This window comes from Canis lupus, chromosome 1 (assembly GCF_003254725.2).
Source record: "Canis lupus dingo isolate Sandy chromosome 1, ASM325472v2, whole genome shotgun sequence".
NCBI classification, from domain to species: Eukaryota; Metazoa; Chordata; class Mammalia; order Carnivora; family Canidae; genus Canis; species Canis lupus.
In genome coordinates, this window is record NC_064243.1 from 111,417,472 (window position 1) to 111,435,155 (window position 17,684).

Consider the following 17,684-nt stretch of genomic DNA (forward strand, 5'->3'; position numbering starts at 1 on the left):
GGTAAGTATGCACCATAAAATATTTGGGACCTACTTCTACTAAAAATTATCCACTGCTTACCAGAAATACACATTTAAATTCACATCCTATATTTTATCTGGCAACCTCAGGCAACGGGCAGTAGAATGGACTCAGGAAAGAAAGGCCAGGAAATGAGAGGCAAGGGAAGGTCAGCTTGGAGAGAGTTGGAAGCTGGAAGGAAGCAAAGAGAAAGAGATGAAAGGAGGTGGGTGGGAGTGAAAAGCAAAGCTGGGGAAATAGTTCTAGAAGTGAAAGAGAAGTAGGAGGAAGAAGGTTGTGCCTGAGGAGGAGGAGGGGGGGGAGTGAGGTAATCTATGATGGGTGAGAGGTGGAAGGGCAGAGAAGGAGATCCTTGGAAAAGGTAGAGAAGTTTGGAATACAGAGGGATATTGGCACATTCAGAAGATTGTGGATAGGGGCGTCTGGGGGGCTCAGTCGGTTGGGCATCTGCCTTCGGCTCAGGTCATGATCTTAGGGTATTGGAATAGAGAGCCCTTCGATTGGCTCTCTGCTCAGCGGGGAGTCTGCTTCTCCCTCTCACTCCCCCACTGTGTACTCTCTCTCTCTCTCTCTTCCTCTCTCTCATAAATAGATGATAGATAGATGATAGATGATAGATAGATAGATGATAGATAGATAGATAGATAGATGATAGATAGATAGATAGATGATAGATAGATAGATAGATAGATAGATAGATAGATAGATAGATAGTTGTGGATAGAAATGGAGGAACTCAGGGGTCCAGGGAGACTCTTCTGAGTGTTCTTCCTAGCACTCACCTGAGATCCTCTGGTCCCTCCCCACACCAGTGCAGGTTGCGGGTGGGTGTATACACTGGTGTGGCCAAAATATAGCCAAGTCCTCCCTGAAGTTCAACCATATCACCTCCTACAATTAGAGACTATGATCCCACCCCTCATTCTGACCCATTCCTGGAAACCTCAGTCTCGTTAGTTCTCAGGAACCTGGAAGGTCAAAGAGGGCAGGGCTCCCAGAGTACAGAAATTCCTGCCCTTCCTCACATCTGAAGGGAGCAAAAGAACTCAGGGAAGAAGAAGGTTTCTCTTGAGAACACACAGTAAATGCAGGGTAGGGACTAGGGACTAGGCTCTAGTCCCTTTCTCACACCTGATCACCTTCCAACAACTCCTTCCACTTTGATTGCCTACCCCTGACCTCAAACATCCCTTTAGATGGCCATAAAATTTTCTTTAATTCCCAAGTCCTGCTCCTCCTGGCTGTGGATCACTTCCTAGAAGCTTTCTGTCTTCCACTTTGTTATGAACCAATCCTCCTCCCACAACTGCCCCATCTGTGTGTGGCTTTCCACAGTCACCATGTACAGTTGTTCATGTTGGACAATGCACAAGAGCACTATACCTAAGGAGGTGCCACTCATATCACAAACATCTTTATTACTTTGAAAAAAATTTTAAATATTTGTGTATTATCTTACTCTTTTGCTGACTGCAAAGTAAATTATAAATAATTTACCAGCATTTATAAACCAGCAGATGGCAGCAAAGTGTCTTGATCCAACAAGGTTGATTGCTACTATTCCTCTTCCAAATCAGTTTGAAAATGTAAGGACCTTTTATAGGGACACAGGTAAACTGGACTTATCATGGTGATCATTGTGGTGATCATCAGCAATATACACAAATACCGAGTCATTACATTTTACAACTGCAATTAATATTATACATATCAATTAAACCTCAATAAAAATAATTTAAAAATTAATAAAAACATATTTTAAAAAATACAAAAGAGAAAGAAAGAAAATGGGAAGACCTCATTGATCTCATATTGTCTAAAATAGCCTGTGCTTTTGCACTAGGATTTGCTTTTCACCTGATGTGCAGAACATCTTTTAAAAAATATCACCTTTCTTCCACAATAGGTTTGCCCCCAGAACACAGGTGTCATGAAAAACACCACTAAACCTAAACCAAAATGGAAAAGGAAATGACTTATGTCAACATCGTTGTCACTGGACACTTAGATTTGGGAAAGTCTATCACTATTGGTCATCTTATCTACAATTGTGGTAGGATTGATAAAAAAAAAAAAACTATTGAAAATTTTGAAAAGGAAGATGCTGGGATGAGAAAGGGCTCCTTCAAGTATACCTGGATCTTGGATAAACTGAAAGCTGAACATGAACTCGAACCATTGATATCTCCCTGTGGAAATTCGAGACCAGCAAAGTAATATGTGGTCATCATTGATTCCTCAGGGCACAGAGACTTTATCAAAACCATGATTACAGGGGATCCCTCGGTGGCCAGCTGTTTGACGCCTGCCTTTGGCCCAGGGCGTGGTCCTGGAGTCCCAGGATTGAGTCCTGCATCGGGCTCCCTGTGTGGAGCCTGCTTCTCCCTCTGCCTGTGTCTCTGCCTCTCTCTCTGTATCTCTCATGAATAAATAAATAAATCTCTTAAAAAAACCACAGTGATTATAGATACATCTCAGGCTGATGGTGCTGTCCTGATTGTTGCTACTGTTGTTGATGAATTTGAATTTGAAGCAGGTATCTCCAACAACAGACAGACCGATGAGCATGCCCTTCTGGCTTACATGCTGGGTGTGACACAACTAATTGTTGGTGTTAACAAAATGGATTCCACTGAGCCACCCAACAGCCAGAATAGATCTGAGGAAATTGTTAAGGAAGTCAGTACCTATATTAAGAAAAGTGGATGCAATCCCAACACAGTAGCGTATGTGCCAATTTCTGGTTGGAATGGTGACAACATGCTAGAGCCAAGTGCAAACACAGCCTTGGTTTGAAGGATGGAAAGTCACCTGTAAAGATGGGAATGCTAGGGGAATCACACTGCTTGAAGCTCTGGATTGCATTCTGCCATCAACTCGTCCAACTGACAAGTCCTTGTGTCTACCCCTCCAGGATGTCTACAAAATTGGTGTTTTGGTACTGTTCCCTATGGGCTGAGTGGAGACTGGTGTTCTTAAATCCAGCATGGTGGTCACCTTTGCTCCAGTCAATGTTATAAATGAGGTCAAATGTGTTAAAATGCACCATGAAGCTTTGAGTGAGGCTCTTCCTGGGAACAACATGGGCTAAAATGCCAGCAACATATCTGTCAAAAATGTTGGTTGTGGCAATGTGGCTGGTGACAGCAAAAATGACCCACCAAAAAAAAAAAAAATGACCCACCAATGGAAGCAGCAGGTGATTATCCTGAACTGTGCTGGATATGCACTTGTGCTGGATTGTCACACAGTCACATTGCTTGCAAGTTTGCTGAGTTGAAGAAGATTGATCGTTATTCTGGGGGAAAAAAAGGCTAGAAAATTGTCCCAAGTTCTTGAAATCTAGTGATGCTGTCATAGTTCATATGGTTCCTCACAAGCCTATGCATGTTAAGAGCTTCTATGATGATCCTCCTCTGGGCTGATTTGCTGTTTATGACATGAGACAGAAGGTTGCTGTGGGTGTCATCAAAGCAGTGGACAGGAAGACAGCTGGAGCTGGTAAGGTCATCAAGTCTGCCCAGAAAGCTCAGAAGTCTAAATGAATATTATCCCCAATTCTTGCCACCCCCGTCCTAATCAGCGGTGGAAGAATGATCTCAGAACTATTTGTGTCAAGTGACCATTTAAGTTTAATGGTAAAAGACTAGTTAATGATAACATTGCATCTTGAGACCTTCAGAAGGAAAGGAGAATTTTTTGTGGGCCATTTGGTTTTTGTGTGTGCGTATGACAGTTTTAAGTTATTAGTTTTTTTAAGATTTATTTCTTTATTTATTTTAAAAAGTGGAGAGGAGTAGAGGGAGAGGGAGAAAGAAAGAAAGAAGTAGACACTCGCTGAGTGTGGGGCCCGTTGAAGGGCTGGATCCCACAAACCTGAGATCACCATCTGAGTGGAAATCAAGAGTCAGAGGTTTAACCAACTTAAGCCATCCAGGTGCCTCTTAGGTTATTAGTTTTTAAAAATCAGTATTGTTTATAAAGGAATTTTTATTTTTTAAAAAAGATTTTATTTATTTATTTTAGAGAGACCATGAGTGGGAGGGGCAGAGGGAGAAGGAGAATTTCCCTGCTGAGAACGGAGCCCAACCCAGAACTCAATCTCATGACCCTGAGATCACCACCTGAGCTGAAACCGAGAATCTGTCAATCAACTGACTGAGCCACCCAAGGATCCCTAAGAGTACTTTTCAATGTAGACAACTGGATCAAATATCTGCCACAAAATTTTGAGACTCATTAAAACAAAAGTTTAATGAGAAAAAAAAAAAAAACCTTCTTGGTGTCTGTGCTTTGGATGCATTTAATATTTCATATTACAGTTCATATTTTCTAATTATTGACTGTACCAGAATAGAATTATTGAGTTCCAAATTTAAGTCCACAAATCCTTTCACTTGGCATGAATCACTATATAATAATTAATGTTCAATTACCCTTAGTAATCCACAAAGAATGTACGTGGGTGGAAATTGAAGAGTATTACTCAACAGTCTGTTGATTATATTATTATAGCAGTTGTTTATTATTGCTTTAACAATTTCATCAGCATAGAAATTAACTATTATTAAATTTTAATGACTTGTCATCTACATATTATTTTAAGATGTTAAGATTCTAGAGTAAAATGTTAACCTTCTTTGACATCTATCAAGAAGGAAACATATTCAGGATTAGAACATAGAAAGCTCGGGATGCCTGGGTGGTTCAATGGTTGAACGTCTACCTTTGGCTCAGAGCGTGATCCTGCAGTCCCGGGATCAAGTCTCACATCGGGCTTCCTGCGTGGAGACTGCTTCTCCCTCTGCCTATGTCTCTGCCTCTCTCTGTATTTCTCATGAATAAATAAAATCTTTAAAGAAAGAGAGAGAAAAGAAAATAGAAATCTCTTAGCTTTAATAGCTAATAGAACTAATTAAATAATTGAATAATTTTTTTCAAAAAATAAGGTAGCAGGAGAAAAAAATTTCCACAGTGGTTATTTCAGCAGAATATAGCTGAATCCAAAACCATTAATGATTGACATGAATTTACTCTCTACTCTATGTAAACTGTGAAGGAAAAATTTTAAGAAATGAGTGGAAAAGGGTAAGTGAAGAATCCTTTCATTAATACACTTTTTGCCAATCCAATGATCTAATTCGTATATCAGACTCCTAAATTTAGGTTCTCAAAATGTCAGCATTTGAATATTAAACACTTAAAATCTTAAAAATTGTTCACTTTTTTCTAGTGGGCAGCAAAGTCTATTGAGTGATAGTAGTTTATTGAGTCATAGTACAAAGCTCCCCAAAAGGGAGGCGGCCCAAGAGGGTTGCCCAAGAATTATTCACTTTAAATATGAAATTTTAACTTCTTTTTTAAAGCAGGCTCCACATTCCACATAGACTCCAACAATGGGCTCAAACTCAGGAACCTGAGATCAAGACCTAACGCTTAACCGACTGAGCCACTCAGGCACCCCAAGAAATTATTTTTTTTTTTTAGATTTCATTTATTTATTCATGAGAGACACAGAGAGAGTGAGAGGCAGAGACACAGGCAGAGGGAGAAGCAGGCTCCATGCAAAGGAGCCTGACTTGGGACTCCATCTCAATTCTCCAGGATCACTCCCTGGACTGAAGGCAGCGCTAAACCGCTGAGCCACCAGGGCTGCCCAAGAAATGTTAACTTTTGAAAGACGTCGTGGTAGACAGAAACATCATTTCACACAAATTCTTCCAACTAGGGAATAAATTATCAGATTCGGGTAACTTTATTTCATCTCAAAGTATCCTATAATTAATCTTTGTTTCTCTGGAGATGGAAAAAAATACACTTGAAAAAGAGAATGTGTAAGGGCACCTAGGTGGCTCAGTCAGTTGAGCACCAACTCTTGATTTCTGGGACGCCTGGAAGGCTCAGCGGTTGAGCATCTGCCTTTGACTCAGGGTGTGATCCTGGGGACTCGGGATCGAGTCCCATATCGGGCTCCCTGCATGGAGCCTGTTTCTCCCTCTGCCTATGTCGTTGCCTCTCTCTGTGTGTGCATGTCTCATGAATAAATAAATAAAATCTTTAAAAAAGGACAAACATTATATGGTCTCATTCATTTGGGGAATATAAAAAATAGTGAAAGGGAATAAAGGGGAAAGGGGAGAAAATGAGTGGGAAATACCATAAAGGGAGACAGAACATGAGAGACTCCTAACTCTGGGAAACGAACTAGGGGTGGTGTAAGGGGAGGCGGGGGGGGGGGGGGGGGGGGTGATTGGGTGACAGGCACTGAGGGGGCACTTGATGGGATGAGCACTGAGTGTTATTCTATATGTTGGCAAATTGAACACCAATAAAAAATAAATTAAAAAAGAAGTAATATAACATGCTTGCAGCATCTCATCCAATACCTGCTATATGCTAAGTAAATGTAAGAGATAATTTCAAATTGTTTATTATTTTTGATTTGTATACTGTCAGCATATTGACAGAGTAAAATGTGCAAAAATCATTTGTACTCAAAAAAAACTGTTGATTTTGGCTGAGGTATTGATCTTTTGTAAGCTGAAACCCACCCATTGGGCTCCACACTAGGCATGGAGCCTATTGTTAAAAAAAAAGGATGGGGGGATCCCTGGGTGGCGCAGCGGTTTGGCGCCTGCCTTTGGCGCAGGACGCGATCCTGGAGTCCCGGGATCGAATCCCACGTCGGGCTCCCGGTGCATGGAGCCTGCTTCTCCCTCTGCCTGTGTCTCTGCCTCTCTCTCTCCCTCATAAATAAATAAATAAATCTTTTTAATTTTTTTTAATTTATTATTTTTTTAATTTACTTATGATAGTCACACAGAGAGAGAGAGAGGCAGAGACACAGGCAGAGGGAGAAGCAGGCTCCATGCACCGGGAGCCCGACGTGGGATTCGATCCCGGGTCTCCAGGATCGCGCCCTGGGCCAAAGGCCCGCGCAAAACCGCTGCGCCACCCAGGGATCCCTCTTTTTTAAAAAAGCTAAAAAAAAGATAATGTGTAGAGAGGGTGGTGGATACTTACAGTTAACAATACTGTATCCAACATTTAATTTGACAGTCCTTAGGCAACCCCTTCCCCCAATTTAGGTAAGAATAGGGACATACTCATATCAGGATGAAGGTAGTCCCAAAAACAGAGCCTAGAGTTTCAGACTGCACAATGAAAAAGTCCACGAGCTGGGTTGCACAACTGTGTGAATACTATACTTGACACTGCTGAACTATAAAAAATAAGATCGGGTACAAAAAATATATATATATCAATGCTGCAGGCAGCATCTGTGTGAAATAACAAAAGAAAATATTGGCACACAATGTACATAATTCCGTTTTTGACAAGGCAATGACTAGGGCTCCAGAGCAAAACTCCACAATTCTGATAACTTATGAGAAAATATTTATGCAGAAATAAAGACTGGCCTTAAGGGTGCCTGGGTGGCTCAGTCAGTTGGGCTTCTGACTCTTGATTTCAGCTCAGGTCATGATCTCAGAGTCATGAGATTGAGCCCCACTTTCAGCCCCGTGTTGGGTTCTGTGCTCAGCGGAAAGTCTGCTTGAGATTCTTTCCCACTGCACCCCCACCCCCAGCCCTGCTCACATGCACACGTCCTCTCTCTCTCTCTCTTTCATTCTCAAATAAATAAATAAATAAATACATCTTTTTAAAAAAAAGATTGGCCGCATGTAGTGTTACATATTATCTAGGGGATGGCATTTAAATAATCTTACAATCATAGCATGTTTCATTCATGGAATCATTTTGAATGAAGTAAGAACACTAGGGTATTTCTCCATTATTTTGGCTACAAAGCCTGCTTGTAGTTAACGAATCAGTTAAAAATTATTGCTAGATAGGCAGATTTCAGGACAGTACCTATTCCTATGTGTAAACACGTTAGAGAATTTTGTTCACTTTGGGGAGACAGACAATGATACATTTACTAAACTGCTGCACAAACCAAATCTGAAGGGAAAATCATTTGAGAGTCAAGTATTTGTATGTGCATGAAAATTGAAAGGTTCGTGGAAGCTTATGGAATACAATAGGAGATCTTGAAAACATCCTTAAGGCATTCAAACAGAACCTGCAGACACTCAAACATCAGGTAGTTGAGGACATCCAGACAGATGATCTAGTAGGCAGCTGGGGCTGGAGCAGAGACTCTAAGTTACCACCTCCTGATTCGTCTTCCCTTCTCTCTCCTTGGAGGAACAAATCCAACTGGTCAATGAATAATGCAGCAAAAATTTCTGCTATACTACTAATTTTTTTAAAGATTATATTTTTAAAGTAATCTCTACACCCAACATAGGGCTTGAGCTTACAACCCTGAGATCAAGAGTTGCATGCTCTGTCAACTGAGCCAGGCAGACACCCGTATACTGCTGAATTTTTAAATATCATTCAAGCACTCTACAATTACCTTTCAACTTCTAGTAAATGTCAAATATACCGAAAATACATTTTTTTAAAGATTTTATTTATTCATGAGAGACAGAGAGATAGGCAGAGGGAGAAGCAGGCTCCTCCTGGGGAGCCTAATGTGGGACTCGATTTCAGGACCCCAGGATCACACCCTGAGCCAAAGGCAGTCGCTCAGCCACTGAGCCACCAAAGTGTCCCCTGAAAATACATTTTTATATAAATTTTGTTCATTAACATACAGTGCAATATTGGTTTCTGAATTCAGTGATTCATCACTTATGTACAACACCATTGCTCATCACAAGTGTCCTCTTTAATACCCATCACCCATCTAGCCCATCCCCACATCACCTCCCCTCCACCAACCCTCAGTTTGTTCTCTATTGTTGAGAATCTCTTATGGTTTGCTTGCCTCTCTCCTTTTTCTTCCCCCCCTCTCCCTATGTTCATCTGTTTTCTTTCTTAAATTCCACATGAGTAGGATCATATGGTATTTGTCTTTCTCTGACTGACTTACTTCATTCAGCATAACATATCCTAGCTCCATCTATGTCATTGCAAACGGCAAGATTTCATTCTTTTTGATGGCTGAATAATATTCCATTGTGTATATAAACCACTTCTTCTTTACCCATTGATCTGTCGTTGGACACTTGGGCTCTTCCTATGATTTGGCTATTGTTGATAATGCTGCTATAAATATCAGGATGCATGTACCCCTTCAAATCTGTATTTTTGTATTCTTTGAGTAAATACCTAGTAGTGCAGTTGCTGGATCGTAGGGTAGTCCGTGGGTAGATCGTACGGTAGTTATGAAAATACATTTATTGAAAATAAATTTGAAACTGTTCAGTATGCAAAGAGAAAACTGATTTGGTGGCATCATAGCATCAGGAATTCAATTTGAGGTAGCAAATGACCCCCTTTTAGAAACTGCTCATGACATTCATAAAGATTTGTAACTTAGAACATAAGCCAAAGGCACACTTTGAAAATCATTTACTCTTAAATGGTGTTTTAAGTGAAATTAATATTTAAGGTAAAATACTGCAGGAATCCAATTCAATGCCCTATAAGCACCAAAGAAAGAAAATATAACACAAGTGATATGTTAACAATTTTTGAGTCTTAGTGGTGAGCATGCTGTTCTTTGCAGGTTCGTGTAGGTTTGAAAATCTCTAATGGTAAAAAGTTTTTTAAAAAACAGCACCTTAATGTCTACCAGCAAACATCCTCAGTTTCCACCCAATCTTTTAAATAATTATTTGGTTACTAAAGTTTATTACTGAAAAAAAAAAATCCCTGGGTTCACAGGGAGCTCAGAGTTCATGTTGTCCAGCCCCATGTGGGTATAAGAGCCTTGTCCAAATCCCTAGACCAGGTCTCGGCTTGATTACCTTCTGCAATGGAGAGCTTCCCACCTAATATCTCACAGCCTCCAAAAGTACCTAACAGAGACCCAGAATCAAAATCACATACACACAGCCACACACTCACACAGTCACTTACACGCTGTCATACACACACACATACACACACACACACATTCACACAATAAACTAGCTGGTCTGATGATTCTTCAAGCCTCAATCTCTGAAACTGTGAACTACTGTGAACACCTCCAAAGCCTCTACCATCCACAGGGGCTTCAGAAAAGCCAGCCTCCTTCCTTGGCCAGTCTCTGCTCTCCAGGGGCCTTTAGCTCCACCCTGCCCCTGTGTGGCTAGCACCCAGCAGAGAGCCTAGGGCAGGAACAGGAGCTGTGGGAAGATTAATTTGGATGCAGAACAGGTTTGAGGAAGTGATGCTTGATGGGAGGGGCCGTGATTTGGCAAGAAGATGACCATGCCTATGAGAGTCCAGAATCTGGTGAATGTCTACCATGCCTGGGTGTCTGATGTCACAGAAAAATTGCACCAAACAAAGTTAAACAGGCACAGGAGACTTCGTTCAAGAGGATCAAGAGGATGGCAGAGGCACCTGGGTGGCTCAGTTGGTTAAGTGTCTGACTCTTGATCTTGGCTCAGGTCATGAGTTCAAGTCTCATGTTGGGCTCTATGCTGGGTGTGGAGCCTACTTAAAAAACAAACAAACTATACCCAATAGAGGAGAGAGACTGAGCTTGACTCCACCAAAACAAAACATGGTAAGGATTTTAAGCCCTGGATGGGCTAGTGGAACAGTGCTACTCAACAGTGGGGGGGGGGAGGGGGGGCGGTCCATGGGATCTGTCCAGCACACTATTAATTCTGAGTTTCCAGGTGTTTTTCTCTGAGATCAGGCCATCTGTGTTTGCAAACTATCTTCTACTCAATTTCAGCTCCTACCCTCCCACAGAGCCTGGGAGACAGGGTGCTATCTCCCTCGAGGATGATTTTTCAAAGGGAGGGCTCCCAGGTCCCTGAGAATGGCCTTCCAGGTTGTAAAGCTGCTAAGAGACTGGAAGAAGCTTTACCCACATTTCAAAGAGACAGAGAAAGAATTCACAACACCAAGTTTTCTAAAATAAATGCCCTAAGGAGAGGGAGGTCAAGGACCTGTAGCCAGGAAGGAAAATTTAGTGAAGCTCCAGGACCATTAATGGTCACTGCCATTATGTCAGCCCTGTCCCATCGTCTGTGGGTCTATGAATCTAGGTCTCTGCACATGCTTGGTGCCCACCCTGTATGGCACAGTGAAGGGTGTGGTCCCAGCAGGCAGCTCCACCAAGAGGCAGAAGTGAGACAGGTCAGGAGGTGCTGACTGGGGGTCTCAACCCCAGCTCCAGCTGCCTGCGGGGGCATCCGTCTGTATGTCCCCCCGCCCACAGGGTCTGTCCGTGTCCTCGGGGAACAGTGTGTCCCTCTGGTTTTCTGCCTGTGTCTCTATCTCCTCCAATATTTTTCTATTCATTCATTTAGTAATCTAATAAACATGTATAAATAAATATTTATTATGTCCTGTTCATCAGGGTGTCTCTCTTCAGGTCTGGGTTTGTCTGGGTGTCTACAGTTACATCTGTTCACACTGGGTATGACTGTCTCTGCATCCTGTGTGTCACTGCCTCCCTATCTGTCTGTCTCTCTCTGCTTCTCTGTTTGTATATTCATTGGTTCATTCACTCATACAACATTGCAAACATCCCCGAGGCCTCTGAGGAGTTCTCAGCCTGACAGGGGAGACAGATAGGGTGACCATGGCTGGGAGACATGGGAGATGCCTGAGGCTGAGAGTGGGTGGATGAGTGGAGGAGACCTGGGTCATAAGAGGCTTCTAGGAGGAGGTGATGGTGTTGGTCTGGGTCTGGAGATATGGGCCCAGCATTGGAGGGTGTGTGTGTGTGAGTTTATGCATAATGTGTGTTCCAGGATAGAAAGAGAAGAGAAATCAAGAGACCATATGTACCAACCTCAGACTGGAACACAATGTGGGGAACAGGGTTGAAAGAGATACTGCAAATAACAAATTCCCCAAATTACAGGTTATAGGACTCTAGCTCCCTCTTCCCTCAGACTGGGAAATCCAGACCCCAATCCCTCTCCCTCCTCAGCACCAAGGACTCATCATGGCCCCATCATGATTACCTAGGAGGAGACCAGGAAGGGCGGGGGTGGAGGAATCCCGGGCAGGCTGGAGAGCCGGGATGCCTGGGGCTCAGCAGGGAGAACCAGCCAGACAGAAATCAGAGCAGGAGGAACTGTCCTGGGTGTCTCAGCTCAGCTCCACAGCTGACAATGGGAGCCCCCAGAACCATCCTGCTCTGTCTCTTTGGGGCTGTGTTCCACCTAACAGGTACCCAGACTTTTGAGATAGGTGTTAAGAACGGTGGGGGCCTGGACTCCTGGGTCTGAGGAAGGAGGGGGCTGGGGGCCTGGACTCCTGGATCTGAGGGAGGAGGGGGCTGGGGGCCTGGACTCCTGGGTCTGAGGGAGGAGGGGGCTGGGGGCCTGGACTCCTGGGTCTGAGGGAGGAGGGGGCTGGGGGCCTGGACTCCTGGGTCTGAGGGAGGAGGGGGCTGGGGGCCTGGACTCCTGGGTCTGAGGGAGGAGGGAGCTGGGGGCCTGGACTCCTGGGTCTGAGGGAGGAGGCGCTGGGGGCTGGATCCTGGGTCTTGGTGGAGGAGCAGCCTGGAGACTGTGTCCTTCTCATGCGTCTTCTCTGTTCTCCCATCAGTCATCTATCTTCTCTGCCATCTCTCTCCCCGTCCCTGCGGCCTCTCATCCTCCTTGCCCACTCCCCCTTCAGAGGTACTTCTGGGGAACCCTGGGGGCTCTTTCCAGAACTAGCTGAGAACTTTGGCCTCATCCTCAGGCAACCCCTTCCCCTAGTTTGGATAAGGACAAGGACATAGTTGGGAGCAGAGCCGGAGAGGAGGCTAAGCCTGCACCCCGCCCATTGTGTATCTGTCTGCTTTTCCACGGAAGACACTTTGAGTTACGTGCGTGTCTTCATGGGTGTGCCTGCTGGGTCTGTGTGCATGTGCCTGTTTCTCCGTACCAGATTTCATATGTGAACAAGAGTTTGAACAAATGCTTTATGGGTCTGTTTTTCTCTGAGTTTCACTTTCTTTGTAAAAGAGATGTGTGTATAATTCTGTATATCCATGTCTCTTTGTGTTTGTACATCCCTGTGAATGGCAGGCCTGTATTTATCTCTGTGTTCATGTGTTCGGGTATTTTGATGTGTGTCTGTCTCTCTGTGTGTCTGTGCCCCATGTCTCTCTGTGTCTTTATCTGTCTATGGTTTAAAATCGTATGTTCTGGGGGGCGCCTAGGTGGCTCAGTTGGCTAAGCATCTCCCTTTGGTTCAGGTCATGATCCCCGGGTCCTGGGATCAAGCACTGGGCTCTGTTCTCCATGGGGAGCCTGCATCTCCCTCTCCCTCTGTTTCTCCTCCTGCTCCTGTGCTCACGTTCTCTCTCTCTCTCTCAAATAAATAAATAAAATCTTTTTTATGTTTTTGTAGATCTCTTTTCTGTATCTCTAACTTTGCATAGTTGTGGTCTCTCATATTATTTGCATGTCTATGATTCTTAAGACTATATTTGTCTCTCTCTGGGTATGACTTCCTATGTCCCTGGGTCTCTCTGCATGTTGTTTTTGTTTCTGTTTTGTTCCACACATTTTTCTGTCTGCTAGTATGATCTTGCATATGTCTAGGTTGGGAGAGTTTCCACTGGAGGGCCTGGGTGGCACTGCTTTTATGTGTGATTGTAGAACTCTGCTGTTGAAGCTCAGGATACTCTATGTGTTTGTGAGATTTGCATAAGCCCATGTCAACTTAGTTACTTTGTGTTTATGTCACTGTTTTAAGTGTTTTGTGTGTGTCTGTCTCACTGGGGCTGCCTATATGCATATATTTGCAGTATAAGATTGCACAGCCCATTGCCTATGCTGGAGTCTGTTTTCTACCCACAGCCTTTTAGTGCTACTGGACATCCTGAGTTGAATTTGGCAGAGAGGCTGGCAGAGCAGGAGTGAATCACTTCCTCCTTTATTTAAATCTTAGAGGGCTTCCTGGAAGAGGGTGGAGATCCAGAACAGCTTGGGGGGGGAAACCGGACTGGCAGATGCACAGAGGTCATTTTCTGCCAGAAGGTAGAGGCCGTGGTGACCAAGCACCGCAGCAGACCCTAGTTCTCTCTAGGCACCAAGGCCTGGCTCCCCTCAGAGCAGAGCCCCTGGCTCCGAGGCTGTCGTTTGCTAGGGGGCTGAGGATGGGGGTGGGGGAGTTCCTGGACCAGGCTCACGTCCGTACTCCTCCCCGCAAGCTCCTCTCACCGCATCCACCCCGCTTCTCTCCTCAGCGTCCCAGGCCCAGCAATGCTACAGCTTTCAACACATCTACTTCGGGCCCTTTGACCTCAGCAGCATGAAATTCCACAATGTCTCCTGTCGGCACGGATGCTCTGAGGCTGTCCTGTCCCTGGACACTGGTGAGGGACAGGAAGTGGCAAGGGGCGGAGGTGGACGGAGGGAGGAGGAAAGAGGGGAGAGAGAAAGACTGGGGTGAGAGAGGGGGCGCGGTGGGGCAGAAGGAGACTGTGGGAGCCCGGAGGAGGGGGGCAGGGGAGGGGAAGGGGGCGTAGGGGAAGGGAGTTTGCAGGGAGAGAGGGAGGAGAGGGAAGGGCAGCAGGGAGAGGCGAGGTGAGTGCCCGAGAGAAGAGTGAGATAGAGGACGAGGAGGTTAGAGACCCGGAGGAGGAAGGCTGGGACCAAGCAGCGCCCCAGGCCCCCGTCCCCTTCCGCCCCCAGGGTACCGCGCCTCAGTGACCCTGGTGCAGAAGGGCTGCTGGACCGGCCCCCCTACGGGCCAGACGCTGTTCGACGACCGCGCGCTGCCGCCCGACTACTCGGTGGTGCGCGGCTGCACGACTGACTTGTGCAACGCCAAGCTCATGACCCACGACTCCATCCCCAATCTGAGCCCGGGTGAGCCGGAGGGCGGGGGTGGGCACGGGGTGGGCTGGGAGGGGCCCCGACCCCGGCGGGGGAAGGGGCGTGGCCTCCACTGGGCGCCTCCTCCCGCGGGCTGGGATTCAGGCTTTCCAGTCTGTGAGGCGAGGCGGGCGCCCCGATGCAGTGCGCAACCCACACGACCGTACCTCGCAATCATTACCTGAGTGTGCGTCTACGCTCTCATGCCAGCGCCCAACCCTCCAAATCTCAGCGGCACGGAATGCTACGCCTGCTTGGGGATCCACCCGGAGGACTGCACCCCAGAGAAGTCCCGACAAGTCCGCTGTCACCAGGACCAAAGCGTCTGCTTTCAGGGCAATGGCCAAATGACCGTCGGTGAGGGGCTGGGAGCAGGGCAGAGCCTGGGCAAAGGATGTGAAGGCAGGGCAGGGCCTGAGGGTAGCCTCACTAGACTGGCCTGACAAGGAGACATGGCCACTGGTCTGAAGGGGGAGGCGTGGCTCTGAGGTGGAGGTTCAAGTGCAGCTGCCCCTCTCCATTCTAACCCTCTCCTCGCTGCCCTCTCCTCTCCAGGCAATTTCTCAGTCCCTGTGTACATCAGAACCTGCCACCGGCCCTCTTGTACCATCAAGGGCACCTCCAGCCCCTGGACAAACATCGACCTCCAGGGCTCCTGCTGTGAGGGGCACCTCTGCAACAAGGACTCGGTGACCCAGCCCTTCACCTCTGCCTCAGCCACCACCCCTTCCCAGGCGCCCCACATCATGGCCCTGCTCCTCATGGTCCCCCTGCTGGTTGGCACTCTGGGAGGACCCCTTGTGCCTCTCCCTTAAACAGCCCCTCCAGCCTCTTTATGAGCAGGATGCTGGGGGCAGGCATGCCCCTGCTTCTCGCAACTTCAGCCTCTGTAATGTGGCTCACTGGGAAATGTTGTCAAACAGGAGTTGCACTCCTGTCTCTCTCTGCTACCCACCCCCCACTTCCCCACCCCCATCCTGTCCATACCTGATCAGCAGACCTGGGACAAATTGGGAAAGGTCCCCATCATCCCAGGGTGGGGAGAAACAGCCACATCTTTGCCCACATGAAGAGCAATTCTAACAATAGCTATTACTGAGCACCAGTGAGGCCCTGGCACCCCACAACCCGGTTTCCTGTGCTGTGCTTCTGGAGCCAGCGGGGAACTCTGATAATGTCTTTATTCATATCAACATGAGAAGTTCAAGAGGCAGCATATCCTAGATCCTAGGAACCAAAACTCTGGAGCCAGCCTGCATGGGTTCGAATCCCAGCTCTACCATCTAGCCTGTGGCTAGTAACTCAATCTCTCTACACATGCTTCTTCGCCTATAAGGCAGAGGTGAAAATAAAACCTACAATAATGACAAGCCCTACTTCGAGGTGGTTATGGTCAGAATTTAATGAGATGAACAGGGACTGGTTGGGACACAATAGCCTGTCCAGCGTGAGTGGACTATTATGATGCCCATGAGCAAATGAGGGGTGAAGCCACTTGCTCAAGCTCATGTATCTGGTGAATTAAGAGCCAGGAGTGTGCCTCTCAACCCCATCATTTATTGGGCAATTCTACCTTCCAAACACACAAGTCTTGATTAATTTGACAGAAAAGCACTCGAGGCAAGGCTGAACCCGGAGGCGAGGCTCCAACCTGTGGAGACTGGGGAAGATATCCTGGAAGAAGTGAATCATAAGCAAACTCCTAAAGGATAAAGAGCTCCTTTTTTTTAGATTTTATTTATTCATGAGAGACACAGAGAGATAGGCAGAGACATAGGCAGAGGGAGGGAACCCTATGTGAGACTCAAAGGCAGACACTCAACCACTGAGCCACTCAGGTGCCCCTAGGATAAAGAGGTCTCGGCAAAGAGCAACAGGAGGAAGGACTTTCTAGGTGGAAGAGACAGCCTGGACACAAGTCTGGAGGTAGGAAGGAACACAGGGCAGGCGGATACGTACATAAAATCATGGACTTCACACACATGGAATCCCACAGCATGTCCTCTTATGCACATGCTCTACAATGTCCTTTCACATCCTGTTCCCCACTTAATCCTCCCAATGAGTCAGAAAGGCATACAAGAAAGGGAGTTGCATTGCCATTAGGCAAACAAGTTGCCCAAGACACAGTGAGAGGCAGTGATTTTCAGAGTAAGTGGCAGAGGAACGATTGATCCCTGCATCTTCTGACTTCCTTAATGGGAAGCCTTATGAAGACAAGTCATCTCAGAGATGCTCCTACCCTCCTGTGAGGTCAAGGGGAGAAGTTTTCTAGATGTCTACACATTCTGACATAGAAGTAGAAGCTGAAAGTCAATATCCATTCATTCATCACATTTACTGAGCACCTACATATGCCAGACACCGTCCTAGTTTCCAGGCATTCATCAGTGAACGGAAACAGGCAAAAGTCCCTACCTTCAAAGAACTGATCTTTCTAGTGTGGAAGCAGACTTTGGATTTTTATTGCAAATATGGTTTGAAGCTGAGATGGCCAATCTGATGGGTCCACTTGCTAGGCTACATACAGTCTCAGTTAGTCACTCAAACACTAATCTCAGCATAAATGCAAAGGTATTTTGTAGATGTGATTGTAGTTCATGGTCAGTTGACTGTGAATCAGGGAGATTATCCAAAATCATCTAGGTGGGCCTGGGTCAGCCAGCTGAAAGTGCCTTAAAAGCAGAGCTGAGGCCTGCCTGAAAAAGAAATCTGCCTATGGACAGCATCTTCAGCCCATGCCCAAGAGTTCCAGCCTGCCTCTTCTGACAGCCTGCCCTATGGATTTTGAACTCACCTGGCCAGGCCACACAATCACA

The 17,684-nt window shown here is 45.9% G+C and overlaps 1 protein-coding gene across 3 annotated transcripts in view; it reads left to right on the plus strand.

Moving 5' to 3' along the window:
- The window catches only part of LYPD5 (LY6/PLAUR domain containing 5), a 61,010-nt gene extending 44,775 nt beyond the window's left edge, over positions 1 to 16,235 (plus strand). Inside the window, exons 1-5 of one of the 3 annotated variants that reach the window (XM_049109529.1) lie at positions 3,494 to 3,523; positions 14,235 to 14,363; positions 14,683 to 14,859; positions 15,076 to 15,222; positions 15,421 to 16,235. In XM_049109529.1, the coding sequence (XP_048965486.1) occupies positions 14,300 to 14,363; positions 14,683 to 14,859; positions 15,076 to 15,222; positions 15,421 to 15,680 (648 nt within the window). In that variant the 5' untranslated portion in view covers positions 3,494 to 3,523; positions 14,235 to 14,299 and the 3' untranslated portion in view covers positions 15,681 to 16,235. Of the gene's footprint in view, positions 1 to 3,493; positions 3,524 to 12,069; positions 12,221 to 14,234; positions 14,364 to 14,682; positions 14,860 to 15,075; positions 15,223 to 15,420 lie in introns of those variants that run through there. The other 2 variants (XM_025424726.3, XM_049109533.1) reach the window with 2 other exon arrangements.
- The last annotated feature ends 1,449 nt before the right edge of the window (positions 16,236 to 17,684 follow it).